The following is a 17384-nucleotide window of genomic DNA, read 5'->3' on the forward strand; positions in this document are numbered from 1 at the left end:
CTTTGGAGAGTTTCTCTCAATGGTGGTGTTACCACAAGTGAATCTCAACAACCATGTAAGGCAAACCAATACACACATTCCGTTAGTGAAGAACAGCAAGACAGAGGAAACCAAACCAAAGCCCAATGCTCATTGCTTGTGAGGCAACTGTGGGGTCATATTTAAACTCCTTCTTCACAGGTCCTGTCACATGGCTACTATAGCAAAACATCCTTTCACCTGTGTCTGCTTCAAAAAAACATTCTTTCACATGTCTGCTTTAGCAAAACACTCTTTGTGTGCTCCAGTAAACCATCATTTGATATAACTGACATTCCAAAGAAACTAGAAGGTTCCATGTCAGGACTATAAAGGAACAAGAGGATAAGGGTCGATGGCTTAATCTACCTTTAGACTAAAGAGCATCAACAACTAGTCTCACATATTATACACTGGTTTGAATTTTTGGTGTTTTTTCTTGTGGTTTTGAATTTTTGTGTTATTAGACAAATTGAAGGTTATATTTTGCTACAACATACTGTATACATGCTTTAACTCTTGTTAAAGTATTGTACCTATGCAACTCAATGAAAATGTAATGTAAAGTTCTAATCCTTGATAGAAACTATTGCAAAGAGTTCAAGATAATTAAGAAATGCAAGTTGGTAGTCAGTCAATCAAACTTATGGACATGTTAGGTATTACTTTTGTTAATTACAGAAATAACCTTTCTTTAGCCTCTTGTAGATGTTCCCAAAGTTGAACAGATTGTAGATAGCTAGAAACAAACAACATTTGCCTATTCTTATAAACAATAGATATATAAGTGGACTTCAAAAATCTCAGAAATCTACAGGAGATGGCATCAAAACTGCTTTATTAACACGAGGCTTTCCATAACACTGAGGCAAGACTGTGCCTGGCAGCACCGCATTCTAATTCAGAGAGGATGGTGGGCACTGAAGAAATTTCATATGGATTTTACTTCAAATGTGGCAAAGCAAGGCACCAGCCAAAAACCTGCCCTTGCTTCAACTGCAGACATCATGCTGTCCTAACAGTGGACAAGCAGAACACGGAGGAGTTGACTGGTGAACTTTGTCAAGACAAGTTGGGGAAGTTCTTCAATATTCCTGCTTCACAAAAAAACGTCTGTCACATACTGGGTCAGTAGCCTGAAGACGGATGCCCCAGCACTGCAGAAGAGCCTTGGGTGACTGTCCAGGCAGCCATCTCTGCCATTCCCACAGCTTTGGAAGGAAGCTGCTTGCTCTGCACTTCCTGTTTTCTCAGGTAACATTCATCCTTCTCAGGTCACTGATGGGGAGGAGACTACAGAGTTACAGTCTCACAGTAAGCTTAAGTTTTTCAGGATTTAGGGAAATGATTTAAGTCTAGGAAGATATTTTTAGGTGGATAATTCCAAATTACAATAGGTAAATAGGCAAAGAACTTTGGACTCATAAGATAGATAGGACTTATGATTCATAAGATGGATAATAATTTCTCCATGGTTGGCAAATAAAAACAAACCAGACATTACGAATGAAATTCTCATATGTATATCCTAATAACTTTTCTTTTCCACTGCCTCTTTGAAATTCTCATATGTATATATATTTTTAATGTTAAGAATTAAAATTCTTGCCGTGCGGTGGTGGCACACGCCTGTAATCCCAGCACTTGGGAGGCAGAGGCAGGCAGATTTCTGAGTTCAAGGCCAATCTGGTCTACAGAGTGAGTTCTAGGACAGCCAGGGCTACACAGAGAAGTCCTGTCTCAAAAAACCAAAAAAAAAAAAAAAAAAAAAAAAAAAGAATTACAATTCTTAATTTTAATTTAATTCTTCTCAATTAAATAAGTGATTAAATTAAAATTAATGATTCTTAATAAAGAATTAAATAATTCTTAATTAAATGAATAATGTTGTATAATTTTTTAAAGATTTATTTGTTGTTATATGTGAGTACACTGTAGCTCTCTTCAGACACACTAGAAGAAGGCATCAGATTTCATTACAGATGGTTGTGAGCCACCCTGTAGTTGTTGGGATTTGAACTCAGGACTTCCAGAAGTGCAGTCAGTGTTCTTAACCACTGAGCCATCACTCCAACTGGTATAATTATGTTTTTATACTTGTTTTTATTGTATATAGTTTATGAAATCAGAGAAGGAGACTTTTGTAGGACTAAAGGGGGCAATGCTGAAGTAATGTTGTTGTGCACTGTGTGAAGATGAGTCTCTGTCCTACCTTGCCTACCTAAAACACCTTCTGCGTGGTAAAATAAAAAGCCTATGTCCTGTAGCAAAGGAGAATAGAAGGCAGGATTCTGGTCAGAGAGAGGAACTCTGGGAAGAGAGAAGCATGGGGGATTCTTCACCCAGACGCGGAGGAAGCAGGATGTGTGAAACTGAGGAGAGGTGACCAGCCACATGGCAGAACTGCCAGCTCTTTAGAAATCTCTATCTGTGTCATTCTTCTGAGCAAGTTTACATTTCCCTTGAGCTCCTCCAAACGCAAGATGGCTCCTTAGCTTTTCCTAGATTTGTCCTGCCAGATGCTTCTGTTGTTCCTGCAAGCCCAAAGAGGAAATTCCCATCACTTACCTGGAGCTCCTTCTTAGAGGCTCTTCCAAGCTGAGAGAGAGAGGGAGAGAGAGAGAGAGAGAGAGAGAGAGAGAGAGAGAGAGAGAGAGAGAGAGAGAGAGAGAGCTCTGTCTGTCAAGGGTCCAATTGCTTATTTTAAAAAATGTCTAAGCCGGGCGGTGGTGGTGCAGGCCTGTAATCCCAGCACTTGGGAGGCAGAGGCAGGCAGATTTCTGAGTTTGAGGCCAGCCTGGTCTACAGAGTGAGTTCCAGGATAGCCAGGGCTACACAGAGAAACCCTGTCTCGAAAAAAAAACAAAAACAAAAACAAAAACAAAAACATATTGTCTAGCTCCCCCCATACACCCTTGCCAGGCTGAGCCACGTCGCTGTCATGGGATTTTTCTCCTCAGGAATTGGTAGGTTTTTGTTTTTTTAATCCCTTATTTTTCTGGAATCAGGCCCATGGGCTAGAGTGGAAAACGCTTCCTGGATGCAGCTGGTTTTTGCTAAGGCGCCATTTCTGTGGGGCTGCTGGGGACTGGAGGGGACTGGAGAGGTGCTGCCACTATGGACAGCTCCTGTGAGGCCTGCAGGCTGAGGAGATGTAGTGGAGCCTCCGTTTTAATAGGACCTGCCATTTTGGACAGCTTCTGTGGGGCATTTACTGAGGTGGCCCATAGGCTGGAGCAGGAAGGAAGGGCCTGCCCCACTGTAACGGATTTAGCGTTATGGACCACAATACCCCAGGATAGACCCTTTCTCCATAAGCTGTGTCTTGTCAAATATTAAGCCACAGTGATGGAAAAGGGAACTGTATTGGTTACTTTTCTGTTGCTGTGATAAAACGTCATGTCCAAGGAAACTAACAGAAGGTTTAACTGGGGATTAGGGTCCCAAAGAGTTAAAAGTCCATCACCATCATGACAGCAAACACCAGGCATGGCAGCAGGAACAGCTGAGAGCTCACACCTCCAACCACACACCCCAGTGACATACTTCCTCCAGCAGGGCCACACCTCCTAAGCTTCCCCAAACAGCACCAACTGGGAACTAAGTATTCAAGTGACCAAGAATATGGGGTCATCCTATTCAAAGGACCACAGTAACTAATACAGTGACACCCAAGCTTTCAGGGCAAACATGGGATCTTGAGGTATAGGGCCAGGGAAACGTTAGCGATCCCCAAAACCAGACAGGAGCTGATCCGATGGAATCACAGTAGGGACTTTTTATAAGAGCTAGCTCAGGCCAGCACACAGTGTCATGTAGGACAGTTTTGGGGATGAGGAGACCTGAATATCTATCGGGGCGAGGCTTTGTAGTGAGCAGCAAGCAGGGGGTGAGCGTGCAAGCCTCTAACTGGGAAGGAAATTGGCTGGTGCTGGGAGTCACATCATAAACTTAATTTTTGTTTCTCTCTGCATTGGTGGTTGTTAGACTGAGGACGGGTTTGTAAACTGGGGGGTACAGTTTTGTTGGGGTGTAACCTGGGGACACAGGTCCTGTTGGGGGTAAGCCTAGATACTGGAGCTAGGCTCATGTTTTGTTGAGAGGTAACTTGGAAACTAATGCTAGGAACCGGGCTGTTAGTTTGCCTGAGTTCTAGTTCTCTAAAATGGAGTCTGAATGTAAAGGTTTGGCCTCTCACAGGTGCAGCTGACACTGCCACAGGTGGGACCTGGGCAAGAAGGCCTGGTTCTCCAGAGTCACCCAAGGCAATGCTGGTGCCCTTCTGGACAGGAAACACCTTTTCTAATGTCATGGTGGGCAAGTCTTGTATGTGCCAAGTCCAGGAATGAAGCAACTTTCCAAAGGGAACGTTCAAATCCAATGGTCTCCAAGGGGCCATCGAGATGGCTCAGCGTGTGAGGTTCTTGTCACCAAGCTTGGCGCCCTGAGTTTGATCCATGGAAGTCACATGGTGACTGGAGAGACCTGACTCCTGTAAGTTATCCTCTGAGCCTCACACGGCATCACAACATGCACATCCCTGCACATGATTATTAAATCAGTGCAATAAAAATGAAAAAGTAATCACCATGGTTTCATGTAGAAGGACATAGGAACACGTGTGTATAAGGACACATATGTATAAGTTTTATCCAGTTTTCCTTCAGACTTTGCACTGGGGAAATTTTCCTGTTTCTGAAACCCACATTGTGATGAGAATCTGCCAGGAGGATTGAAGGGAAACCCATGCAAGGGTGATCACAGAGATTTTAAACTATCTTACGTGTTATGTATTTACACTGTTGCTTTATGTGTGTGGTGTGTGAATGAGGGCACTCCACAGCTGTGGTGTGTGTGTTGGGAACAGAGGGAGTCAGAAGACAATCTTGGGGACCCAGTTCTCTCTTTCCATGTGGGTTCTGGGGGACTGACACCAGGTGGTCAGACCTCATGACAAGCACCTCTACCTGAGTCACCTCACCATCCTGGCCTGGGTGCCAACCACCCTGTTTATGGAGGTGTTGAGAAATTGACCCCGGGGCCTGTGGTGTACAAGGTGGGCACTCTAATCACTGAGCCACATTCCCAGTGTTTGAAAACCTGTCAGCGGACAAGAGTTTTCTGTTATTTCAAAGACCTGTACTAAAGCTTTGGGATGAAGATGGAATTAGAGACTACCTATTAAAAACTGACATGGGTGGAGTGCAAGAAGCACTTTGGCAACACAGCCAGCTAATGTGAGGGCCTAAGCTGGGAGAACCAGGCCTGAAGGGGAAATTTCTGGTTTCCTTGAAGACTCAGTTTGGCAGTGTGATGTTTTCCTATAATTGTTTTATGAGGGGATGATTTTGCTGAAGCAGACATGTGGTGCTATTCTGGAAGTTTCCTGGAAAGGGGTGAGTGATGTTTGGCTAGAGCTTGAGAGACGTCCTCTTGAGAGAACACCTGGTGTTTGGAAAGGGTGTGAATATAACCCAACAGACCACGGACGACACTGTGTGGCATTGGTTCACCTGCCACTCTGTGCTGGTCCTCACTGACGATGCTGTGGCATTGGTTAGCCTTGCCTTCTTTGCTGATCGTTTGTCATGACTTTGTAGAGAGAAATGAACCAAAGAACTTCTGGTGAGTTCCAGCAGCTTCTTCCTGCTTCTGCAGACTCAGGCCGATTGGTGGAGCCTCAGAGTTTCTTCTGGACTGAACTGCCATTGGGATTCCTGGGAACTCAACTGCTGATATCCTGACAATGCAGAGTGAACTCACTCCAAAGAACTATTTCTAAACAGGTCCACACCCTCCTCTGCCCTATTAACCTTTCCTTTCCACTCCCTCTGCTGGGCAGCGAGCTAGAAGAGAGGTTAAGGCATTTAAGTAGATTTGTTAAAGTAGTATTTGCATAGACTGAGCACTGTGGGGGCAGTGTGGGAAGCTCCTTCTCTTGGACTCTGTGACTCTGAGGAACCCAGGGCTTCTCCTGTTCACACCCTCTCTGCAGGGTTGTTAGGGGCTCAGGCCTGAGTGAGGCCCTGTGCTGCAGAGAAAAGAATCACAGAGAGTCACAGCATAAAAATAAAGATGGTGTCACTTCTGAGTAAAATCATGGAGCTGGAGAGATTGCTCAGAGGTGAAGAATGCTCACTGCTGTTCCAGAGGACCTGGGTTCAGTCCCAGCTCTCACCCACTTGTAACTCCAGTCTCAGAGGGCATAGGGCGCCCTCTGCTGGCCGCCTGGGGCACTCCATGCACCTGGCACACAGACACACATGGAGGCAAAACACCCATAAGATTTCTGTAAAGAAAGCGATCCCTGAACGGTATTGGGAGTCATTGCAGGACTTGGGAACACCTCCAAACCCTAGTGCAGGACTCTAGGGTCCCCTGCACTAGATGTACACACTGATCTTAGGGATTCAGCAAGGGAAGGGAGAAATCCACACAACTCCCCCTAAGAGTGATCCCTGATGCTACTGGTCTATGGAGTCTGTCTGTTCATTTATGCTGTTTGGGTTGCTATGTCTTGAAGCTCAGGTTGTTATTTGCCTATACACCATAGGAGGGCGCCAGATCTGCGCAAAGATGGTTGTGAGCTACCTCGATTTCTGAGAATTCAATTCAGGACCTGTGGAAGAGCCTTTAATGCTCTCAACCTCTGAGTCATCTCTCCAGTCCGGACCTTGAATGATCCTCCTGCCTCACCTCTGCATGCCAAGTGCCGGGATCACATGTGGGGTGTGTGTGTGTGTGTGTGTGTGTGTGTGTGTGTGTGTGTCTGTGTCTGTGTCTGTGTGTCTATGTCACTGTGACTGGAGAGTGAGGTGTTGTGTAACAATCAGGGGAGGAGCCTGAGGTGTGATCTCACTCAGAAGTTATGTTTCAGCCTGAAGATCATAAGGACCTCTGAAAACCACAAAACTGAGGATTTGTGAAAAGCAGAAGGGAAAATCCCTGGCTGCTTTTAAGGTAATCGAATAAACCACAGTCTCTCTGTGTCAATTATTTAGGAGAAAGCTGGGTTAGAGAAAAAACACCACTTATTAATTTCATGATAAAAACCTTGACACACAATCATGTCTCCTTGTTTCATGATTAACTTCCAAATAAAATCAATAACCAGATCATAATAATATTGAAACATGAGATAACTGTCACTTGTACAATTGCAAATACATTATAAATTCAGAAAAAGTGGCAATGTCCCTTGAGGGAGATTCTTTCAGTATCTCCAATTTAAATATGATAGCCATTGATAATTCTCTTAATTGATGCTACAACGTGTCATAAAGAAGCAGAAAATACAATGCAATATCTGTACAAATACCTTCTTAACTAAATACAACAGAAATGTGCATGTCAGTTAAAATCCTCATTTCTGCAACAGGCTTCAGCAGGTAACCTCATGAGTTCCACAAAGCCTCTTTATTTAGAGAAATAAGGACTCTGACACTTATATTATATGCTAATTCCTTGGTTAAATACCTTTGGCTGCTCCCCTGGCTAGCTAATAATATATAATTTGTTTGACACTATTTTCTGCCCTGTGGTTAGTTCCTGCACACAGTCACATCATTGTTCTGTCAACCCAGCTGTGTCAGATTGGTGAGGAACATCATAAGACTAGAGCACTCCAAGACTGTGGGCCCACTATCACACTTCTCCTGCTGTGAAATGAATTCCATGCTCAGAACAATACATGGAACCCTGTGTGGAATACCATGATGGTGGATAAGGCATTCTGTGAGTTCACTGATGATGGTTCCAGCAGAAGCATCACATGCAGGAAAGGCAAATCCACAGTCAGAATGAGTATCTACTCCAGCAAGTACCAAGTGTTGTTTTTTTCATGATGGACCTGGTTCAATGTAGTCAACCTGCCACCAGGTTGCTGGCTGGTCACCTCGAGGAATGGTGGCACATCTGGGGCTCAGTGTTGGTCTCTGCTATTGGCAGATCTGGCTTTCAGCAGCAGCTGTGACCAGGTCAGACATAGTGAGTGGAAGTCCATGTTGTTGAGCCCATCCATAACCCCATTTCTGGCACGATGATCTCTTTGTTCATGTGTCCACTGGGTAATGACAGAGAAGGCTGGGTAAAGAGACTGACTGTCCACGGAATGGGTCATCTACCTACCTGATTACTGAACTTCTCCCCAGCTGACGTCACCTTTTGATGAGCAGGTACATGGGACACAAGTGTCTTCACACCCTTCCCCATTTGGAGAGATCTGTGCACATGCTTCTTCCCCAGATGGTTCCAATCACGCTCTTTCCACATCCCTGTCCATCCAGCCAGTCCATTGGCCACAGCTCATGAGTTAGAGAACAGTCACACATCTGGCCATTTCCCCTTCCAAATAAAATGTATTAACATGGGTGTGGCCTGAACTTCTACCCACTGTGATGATTTCCCTTCACAAGAGTCTTTCAGGGTTGTCCAGGAAAGGGGTTGTAATGCTGCAGCTGTCCACTTCCTGTGGTGCCTGCACAACATGAGAACCATCAGCAAGGCAGGCCCTGGTCTCTTCTTCCTTAGTCTTCCAATAACAAGGCACCTCATGAGGCTGCAGGTGCATGCTTGGCAGCAGATGGCATTGTAACAGGAGTAGAGGCCATAGGCATTTGGGCATAGTCTTCCTGTAACTTCCTTGTGCTTCTAGAACATGTCCAGGAACTGATTACTTATATACCACTTCTATTTGATAATAGGTTACTGTGTGTCCTATTTTCACAGTCAAGACCATAGGCAGTTGGGCAGAGTCTTCCTGTAACTTCCTTGTGCTTCTAGAACATGTCCAGTCCTGATTACTTATATACCATTTCTATTTGACAATAGGTTACCGTGTGTCCTATTTTATGACTTGGTATCCAGTAGACCCTGGAAAGTCTGATTATTTCTTTCCCACAGTGTATGGTTTACCCAGGTGAAAGTCAGTAGGTCCCACTAGGAAAGGACTGGAGAAAGGCTAGTAGTAAACCTTTTATGTATTTTATCAGATACTTACTCGGGGTAACTGGACCATTCAGTCGTTCAAGGCATTCTGAGAGTGTAAACTGCCTCAAGTCTAGAAACTGATTCATGGGCAGAGATGATCTTTCGCCACCATTATGCAGCCTTTTCTCTCAGTCGTTGACTATTTTTCTACTACCATGATCAAACAAAAAATCAGTAGGCTTCTATGGTAATTGGATTAAGAACATTTTCTGGGCCGTGGTCCTGCATACCCAGAGACAGGCAGAACCCTGAGTTGAAGACTAACCTAGTGTGCTGAGTGAGTTTCGGAACAGCCAGGGACTTACAGAGAGAGCTGTAGCTGGTCTTTGCGACTTCATTGGATCTCTACTCAAAAACTCAGCCTGACCCAGTTTAATGTTCCCTCCACCATTATCCCACACCCTCACAATCCCTTCCCACACACATTCCCCAGACTTCTGCTTAAATGAATTAGCGAACTTGTCAGGCTCCTTACATGTGTGCACAGAGGTGCAGGGCTCCTCCTCATGCACTACACACTCTACCTCCCCTCCTGGAATCTACTTTGTGTGAAGTCTGCTCATAGGTCTAGAGGCAGGGAACACAGCGACTGAAAAACCCTGGAGTTGTTGTTGAGAAAGGTCTGCTGCATCTGATCAGCGTTCGTATGTGAGGACCGCACAGTGGAAGGAAGGAGTGTGCTGAGCTCAGCGAGAAGCTTTGCTGTTGTTTCAACATGAGAAGGAAAGTTATGGGTTCCTTCAAAATTAATAAATATGAGATCTGACTAGGGGAGATCTAAAAATCTTGTCTGCAAAAATGTAGGAAGAAAACAAGTAGAGCAACAGAACAAAACAAAACAAAACAAAACAAAACAAAACAAAACAAAACAAAACATGAATCTTGTCCCTCTACAAGGAAACAGCTCTGAAACTGGCTGAGACACCAGTCAGGACTTCAGCTATTCATAGACAATAAATCTTGTTGACTACAAAGTCCATATGGCTTATCAGGTCACCCTTTCCTGTGGCATGGGTGGACATTTATATAGCAGCTTGAGTAAGTAGACTTACAGTGTTTGATGCCTTTCCTTCTCTTACATAGAAGAGAATCATCTTTAACTGATCTGTGGACACTGTATATTCCATACATGTGTTAATGCAGAAATGTATGTTACCTATAAATGTTTATGTGTTTACAGAGAAGAGACCTGACACCAAGGAAGACAAGACAAATATCCCAGATGATCTGAACTCAAACTTCCTCAATAGCCGTATCCTCAGAAATTTTCATCCAGAACAACTTTAAATGATAATTTAAAATCTTCCAGCCTGCCGGGCGGTGGTGCCACACGGCTGTAATCCCAGCACTTAGGAGGCTGAGGCAGGTGAATTTCTGAGTTCGAGGCCAGCCTGGTCTACAGAGTGAGTTCCAGGACAGCCAGGGCTATACAGAGAAACCCTGCCTCGAAAAAACAAAAGAAAACAAAACAAAAAAACAAAAAAACAAAAAAAAATTGGTAAAATCTTCCAGCCTCACAGACCACTCCATCCAGGGCTTCAGTTAAGCCCTGCACTTTCCCATTACACAGAGACTGGACAGCAAATGTTACAGCTAGCTTTCTTAGGACTTGACCACTATCCTCATTGCCTTAGGGCCTCTGAAAGATATTTTCATTCCCAGAAAGCAAGAAACAATTTTTAGAACACTAAGCCCTCATTGTCAATCGTGGGGTGGTAAGCATTTGGTTGTTGAGTGGGTGTAGAGTGTTTGTCCTTGTGAAAGTGTGGTTGGTCACAAGTTGTTAAAGGTCCTCGTCAGGGAGGAAGTAAAGGAAAGGAGATTAGATTCAGAAAAGTTGTTCTCTCTTTTCCTTTCTTCTGTCTTCCTTTCTCTACTATCTAATGTCAGGGTTGAAGCAGGAAAAGGGATGAAAAGAAAAACGGGGCATGTAGGCATACATTTTTTCCCACCTACTTTAATAAATGTTCAGCCTCTCCTTTTGCCCACCACCCAGAAGAGGTTGTGGAAGAGAAAAGTTATTAGGATGTGGGGGACGTGGACCTGTTTATAAATAGCTTTTTGTGGTGAGCTCAGTCTTCTTTGTGAGCAGTTTAGTTCCATAGCAAACCCCAAATTCAAATCAACACCTGCAGTCCAGTCAGGAGGCCAGCAAACCCCACACAGGATTCAGCAGCTACAGTCCAGTCCTCTTGGCAGGCAGACACGATGCCCAAACCAGCAACTGTGGTTCAAAACCAAAGAAACCCCAAGGTTAACCCACCAAGAAGTTATGGGAACTCAGAAGCAGTTCTCTGGAGAGTTTCTGTCAGTGGTGGCGTTATCATAAGTGGGTATCAACAAGGATGTAAGGAAAATCAATGCATGCATGTCCTTAGTGAAGAACAGTAAGGCAAAGCAAACCAAACCAAAGTTCAGTGCTCATCCCCAACTGTCTGTGGGGTCATATTTATACTTCTTCATCGCAGGTCCTGTCACGTGTCTGCTATAGCAAAACATCCTTTCGCCTGTGTCTGCTTCAGGAAAACATTCTGTCACATGTCTGCTCCAGCAAACCATCATTTGTTATAACTAACTTTCCAAAGAACCTAGAAGTTTCCTGTCAGGAGTATAAAAGAATGATAGAGTAAAGGGTAGACTGTTGAATCTACTTTACACTAAAGAGCAACAAGGAGTAGTCTCACATATTTTACATTGGTGTGGATTTTTGTATACTGAGAGAAACTTAAGCTTACATTTGCTACAACATACAACATACTGTGTACATACTTCAACTCTTGTTTAAGATACTGTACCCATGTAGCTCATTTTAAAGTGTAAAGTTTTAGCCCTTGAAAGAAACTATTGGAAACAGTTCAAGATAATTAAGAAATGTGAGTGGGTAACCAATCAAAGATATGGACATGTTAGGTACTAGTTTTGTTAATTACAGGGATAAGCTTTCTTTAGCCTCTTGTAGATGTTTTCAAAGTTGAACAGATAGTAGATAGCTAGAAATAAGCAATATTTGCCTATTCTTATGTTCTATAGATACAGAAGTGGTTTTGAAAATCTCAGAGATTGACAGGTTATGGCATTCAAAATGTTTTATTAACACGAGGCTTTCCACAGCACTGAGGCAGGACTGTGCTGCAGCACCCTTTCTACTTCAGAGAGGATGGTGGGCACTGAAGAATCTCCATATGGAGTTTGCTTCAAATGTGGCTAAGCTAAATACCAGCCAAAAACCTGCCCTTGCTTCAACTGCAGACTGCATGCTGTCCTAACAGTGGACAAGCAGAACATGGAGGAAGTTGACTGGTGAGCTTTGCCAAGACAAGTTGGGAAAGTCCTTCAATATTACTCCTTCACATAAAAGTCCGTCATACACTGGGCCAGTAGCCTGAAGACGGATGCCCCAGCATTGCAGAAGGACCTTGGGTGACAGTCCAGGCAGCCATCTCTGCCATTCCCACAGCTTTGGAAGGAAGCTGCTTGCTCTGCACTTTCTGTTTCTCAGGTAACATTCAACCTTCTCAGGTCACTGATGGGGAGGAGACTACATACTCACAGTCTCACAGTAAGCTTAACTTGTTTAGGATGTAAGAAATTGATTTAGGTCTAGGAAGATTTTTTGGGTGGATAATTTCAAGTTACAGTACAAAGATAATTAGCCACAGAGCTTTGGACTCACAGGACAGATAATAATTTCTCAATTGTTGGCAAATACAAATGAACCAGACATGATGAATGCAATTTTTATATTTTATATTAAGAATTAATCAATGTTCTTAATTTTTTGGTTCTTTTTTTTTTTTTTTTTTTTTGATTTGGTTTTTTCGAGACAGGGTTTCTCTGTATAGCCCCGGCTGTCCTGGAACTCACTCTGTAGACCAGGCTGGCCTTGAACTCAGAAATCCACCTGCCTCTGCCTCCCAGAGTGCTGGGATTACAGGCGTGTGCCACCACCACCCGGCCAAAGTTCTTAATTTTTAAAATTAAGTCCTCTTAAAGAGAGAATAATAATTTTAATAATTACTAATTTTTAATTAATTAATTTAATTAGTTTAACTTAAGTTATTATACTTTTTTATTGTATATAGTTTATGAAATCAGAGAAGGAGACTTTTGTAGGACTAAAGGGGGCAATGCTGAAGTAATGTTGTTGTGCACTGTGTAAAGATGAGTCTCTGTCTTACCTTGCCTACCTAAAACACCTTCTGCGTGGTAAAATAAAAAGCCTATGTCCTGTAGCAAAGGAGAGTAGAAGGCAGGATTCTGGTCAGAGAGAGGAACTCTGGGAAGAGAGAAGCATGGGTGATTCTCCACCCAGACTCGGAGGAAGCAGGATGTGTGAAACTGAGGAGAGGTGACCAGCCACATGGCAGAACTTAGAATAGTATAAATGGATGACTGAGTTAGGAGAGGGCTGGGAACAGGCCTAGCATAAAGCCCAGGCATTCATAATAAATGAAGTCTGCTGTCATTATTCAGAGCAAGGCGGGCAAACAGGGATGTCCCACAGATGCAGCAGGAGCAGGAGCAAGCAGACAGAGAGCAAGCCTTCCCTTCTTCCATGGCTTCCTGTAGGCTTCCAGCAGAAGGTGTGGCCCAGATGAGAAGGGGGGGGGTGGTTGCAGCTCAAATACCCTGGGGCAGCTCAGCCAGCCTGGATCCCTTTACCCTCAGCTCTGTGGGCTCAGGCGCTGTCCTCTTCTGTTCCTCCACCAGGGGGCGCTGTTGCCCAAGACCGTGATGCTTCTCTTTCATCTTCCACAGGTGGGACCCTGGAGGGTCTGCAGTCGAAGGAAGGTAGGGGAAGGGGACACCTTTCTCTGCAGGGACACTCTGGATGTTGGGATGTCAGGGTCTGTTACAAGTTAGCATTCAAACATCTGAGTGGAATTTATCTTGTTCACGGGCAATCAAAAACTCACATTGGCTCAAGTGCAAAGATGAACACACACTGTGTCTTCTTCCTGGGATGATGCTGTGATCCACTGTGCACAGTAGGTCCATAAAATGAAATATCTTCTGTATTTTTAATTTTATGATTTTTTTTCAAATTGTCTTTTCAGTAAAGTCTGTTTCAACCATCTTTTCCTGTCCTGTTCCAGAGCTCTGTTCATTGGCTGGTTGTGCAGATTTGTCTAAAGAGCCCTGTGTTCTCAGCTCCTGGCCTCACCCTCTAGTTGTGTAGAAGAGAGAGGGAGTATTTTTCAAATCATATTTATAAAATGTTATTCTTAGTAGATGCATTTGTTTTTTGTATGTGAGTGTGTAGGTGCACTAGCACTGGATCCCTTGGAACTGAAGTTGCAGACGCTGACAGCCGCCATGTGCTGATGGGACTCAACCTGGATCCTCTGCAACAGCAGCAAGTGCTCGGAGCTGCTGAGCCATCTCCACAGCCACTGTTGCAATGTTTCCATCAGGAACCCACACAGCTGACCCACAGCACGCTGGCTGAGCACAGTGAGAGAACTAGAGGCTCAGGAAGAGACAGTGCAGTGCAGAGCTCAGGAGGGAGGGTGCTGGGCACTGATGGGGTGAGGCTGAGGGACAGAGACAGAGAGGGGCTGAGGAGGAGGAGACGGAGGCAAAGGGGAGATGCTAACTCAGCAGGGCCCCCTGTTTGAGGGCGTTTCTGTACAGACTGCCCTTGATCACCTCCAGATCCCTGCTGGCCTCTTACATTTCATACTGAACTCTGTGCTGACACTGAGGACGCTGGCAGGACTCGCCCCCATTGGGTGGTGCAAAGCACTGGGAACCAACCAGCGTCACCTCGGGGCGCTGGTTATAAAGTCCACGCATCCCGCGGGACTCAGACGCCCCAGATCCCAGATGGACGCTATGGCATCGCGCACGCTGATCCTGCTGCTGGCGGCTGCCCTGGCTGCAATATAGAACGAAGCGGGTGAGTGCCGGGTCAGGAGGGAAATGGCCTATGCGGGGAGGGGCGGGGGCGGAACCAGGGAAGCCGCGTCCCTGCGTCGCCTACTGGACCCTCCATCCCTTATCCACCCGCGTCCCGAGCCCCGCGCCCTGCTCCCTTCCCGGCCCGCGCACCCGTCCGGGGTCCCGGGAGGTGGTTGGGGTCTCACTGCCCGCCACCCCAGGTTCACACTCGACGCGGTATTTCCACACCGCCATGTCCCGGCCCGGTCTCGGCTTCGGGGAGCCCTGGAACTTGGAAGTCAGCTACGTGGACCACATGCAGTTCTTGCGCTTTGACTGCAAAGCAGAGAATCTGAGGATGGAGCCGCGTGCGCCTTGGATGGAGCCGGAGGGGCGGGAGACACAGATCGCCAAGGGCAATGAGAAGAGTTTCCCAGTGAACCAGAGGACTGTGCTGAGCTCCCGCAACCAGAGGGAGGGTGGTGAGTGACACTCTGGGGCCTGATTGTGGAGGGCCAATGTGGACATGATCGGGTTTAGGGACTCCCACAATCCCGTGAGTGGTGCTTTGTTGGGATGTTTTTTTCACAGTGATGGTTCATGACTCTCATTCTCTAGCATGAAGACAGCTGCCTGGAGTGGACTGAGTGACAGACAGTGTGTTCAGGTCTCTCCTGTGACACACAGAGGCCCTCAGTCCTCTTTAGACAACAGTGTCTGATGTTACCTGTAATCCTATGGGCTCAATGTGAAGAACTGTGGAGCCCAGCCTGACCCTGCACACAGGACCCTGTCCCTGCACTGCCCCGTGTTCCCTTCCACAGCCAACCTTCCTGGTCCAGACACACACTGGGGGACATCTGCATCCTGTCAGGTCCATGAGATAGATCTAACACCCTCTTTTGGCGTGTCTGAAGACAGCTACAGTGTACTTACATATAATAATAAATAAATCATTTTTTAAAAAATCTCTTTAACCTATGGTGTAAACTATGTGTGAATTTGTAAAATCATTCGGTATAATTTAAAACTGATAAAGTGTAAATGGCCACACTTACATCAAACGGGTTACCAGGTTACCTGGAAGGAAAGCTGGGGATAGACCGGGGTTGCAAGAGAAATATGAAGCCAAGACAAAAGGTTTTCAGATCAAGGCTCAAAGTTTAATGGGGGTCACCAAATATATAGGGGGGGGGAGGGACCCTTCCCCCAAAGGCTGGAAACTCATTGGCAGAACCAGTTCAGGTTGCTCAGCAGGTGGCTAGTGCCTCTCAGGAAGCTGCAGGTCCTTGAAGAACAATGGGCTTCAACTTTGAGCACTTCACCCCAGGTGGAGAGAATTATAGCTAACACAGGAATTCCTGCTCAAAGACTGGGAGAGGAACTTCACATTGGTCTATGTCAAGTTCCTGCCAGGTGGCATGGCACCCCAATAAAGATCTCTACAATAAAGTATATAACAAAATTTGGCCTGAAACTTAAAACTAAAAGGTTATAATTAATATCCATAACAGATAATCTTCATTTGCTGCAATGCAGTATATTTAACTCTATGTAGGTATACGTAACTTAGATTCATCTTTTTCTATTGCCAAAAAGAAAGAAAAAAATGGCCAAAATGGGGAGCCCCGGGAGTTAGGGTTTGCGCAGGGCCATGCGCCTATCCTTCCAGAAGAACAAAAGCATCCAACTAAGGAATCTGAAGATCATGGGGCAAATGAAACGTCTGAAGGAAAAAGATGGATCATCAAGAGAAAATGTCCCAAGACAAGGAATCAACTGGCCAAGTGGTGTCATCTGTCTCCATCTTGTCTCTTCCTCCTTCTACAGGCATAGGTGGCAAATGGTCTTTGCCACTTTTCAGTTCAATTAAACATTAAGCTGGATTTTGGGGTTAGAGCGTGGGTCTTTCCTTCTCTAAACCCACACATGATTGTTAAAGGAAAATCCAATAATTCCATCTCATATCAGAAGAACCACTTGGTATGGGACAGAGAAAAACAGAAAATAAGGGACCGTTCTATTGCCACCAATCTCATAATCTATTGGTTTTCATTTACTCTCTAACACTTAAGGCATAAAAGTTATAAATATTATGTCAAATTCTGTAAGAATATTGTGGATACATAAACTCTTCTGTCATCACACCAGTAGTCATTCAAGGTAGGAACTGATTCTAGAAATGACCTTCATCTTGCTTCCTCTGTGTGTTCCCAAGTTTCAATCTAAAGCAAGTAACTAGAAACAAAGTTTGTATACCTTGAATTACTTAAGAGGTTGAGGCTCTTAAATGTTCTGAGATGTGCGGACTATGACACTTAAAATGAATAGGTTTTCTAGCTTTCCTAACAGTAATCTTTTAGGTTTCCAAGAAGACAGGACCCACTAATGGCAAATTCACCTGGATTGTGTTAACACTAACTACTGGGGTAAACTGCCCCATGCCTCTTCTGTTGCCAGGTCCTATGCAAACAGTGGACACCTTTGGGTTGACTGTT

The 17384-nt window shown here is 44.8% G+C and overlaps 1 protein-coding gene, 1 long non-coding RNA gene and 1 pseudogene across 4 annotated transcripts in view; 2 read left to right on the forward strand and 1 right to left on the reverse strand.

Annotated features, from left to right (window-relative positions):
* LOC127669619 (H-2 class I histocompatibility antigen, D-B alpha chain-like) overlaps positions 1 to 17384 on the forward strand; it is a 450763-nt gene that overhangs the window by 189954 nt on the left and 243425 nt on the right. For 2 of the 3 annotated variants that reach the window (XM_052163751.1, XM_052163756.1), the window contains exon 7: positions 15505 to 15567. In XM_052163751.1, the coding sequence (XP_052019711.1) occupies positions 15505 to 15509 (5 nt within the window). In that variant the 3' untranslated portion in view covers positions 15510 to 15567. Of the gene's footprint in view, positions 1 to 15504 lie in introns of those variants that run through there. The other variant, XM_052163737.1, reaches the window with a different exon arrangement.
* Positions 840 to 12508, reverse strand: LOC127669637 (uncharacterized). The gene is made up of 2 exons (XR_007974408.1): positions 12235 to 12508; positions 840 to 999 (listed from the first exon to the last, which is right to left on the reverse strand). It is a non-coding gene; the product is annotated as an uncharacterized LOC127669637 (long non-coding RNA).
* LOC127669631 (H-2 class I histocompatibility antigen, Q9 alpha chain-like) lies at positions 14842 to 15418 on the forward strand (annotated as a pseudogene).

Source organism: Apodemus sylvaticus, chromosome 19 (assembly GCF_947179515.1).
Source record: "Apodemus sylvaticus chromosome 19, mApoSyl1.1, whole genome shotgun sequence".
NCBI lineage: Eukaryota > Metazoa > Chordata > Mammalia > Rodentia > Muridae > Apodemus > Apodemus sylvaticus.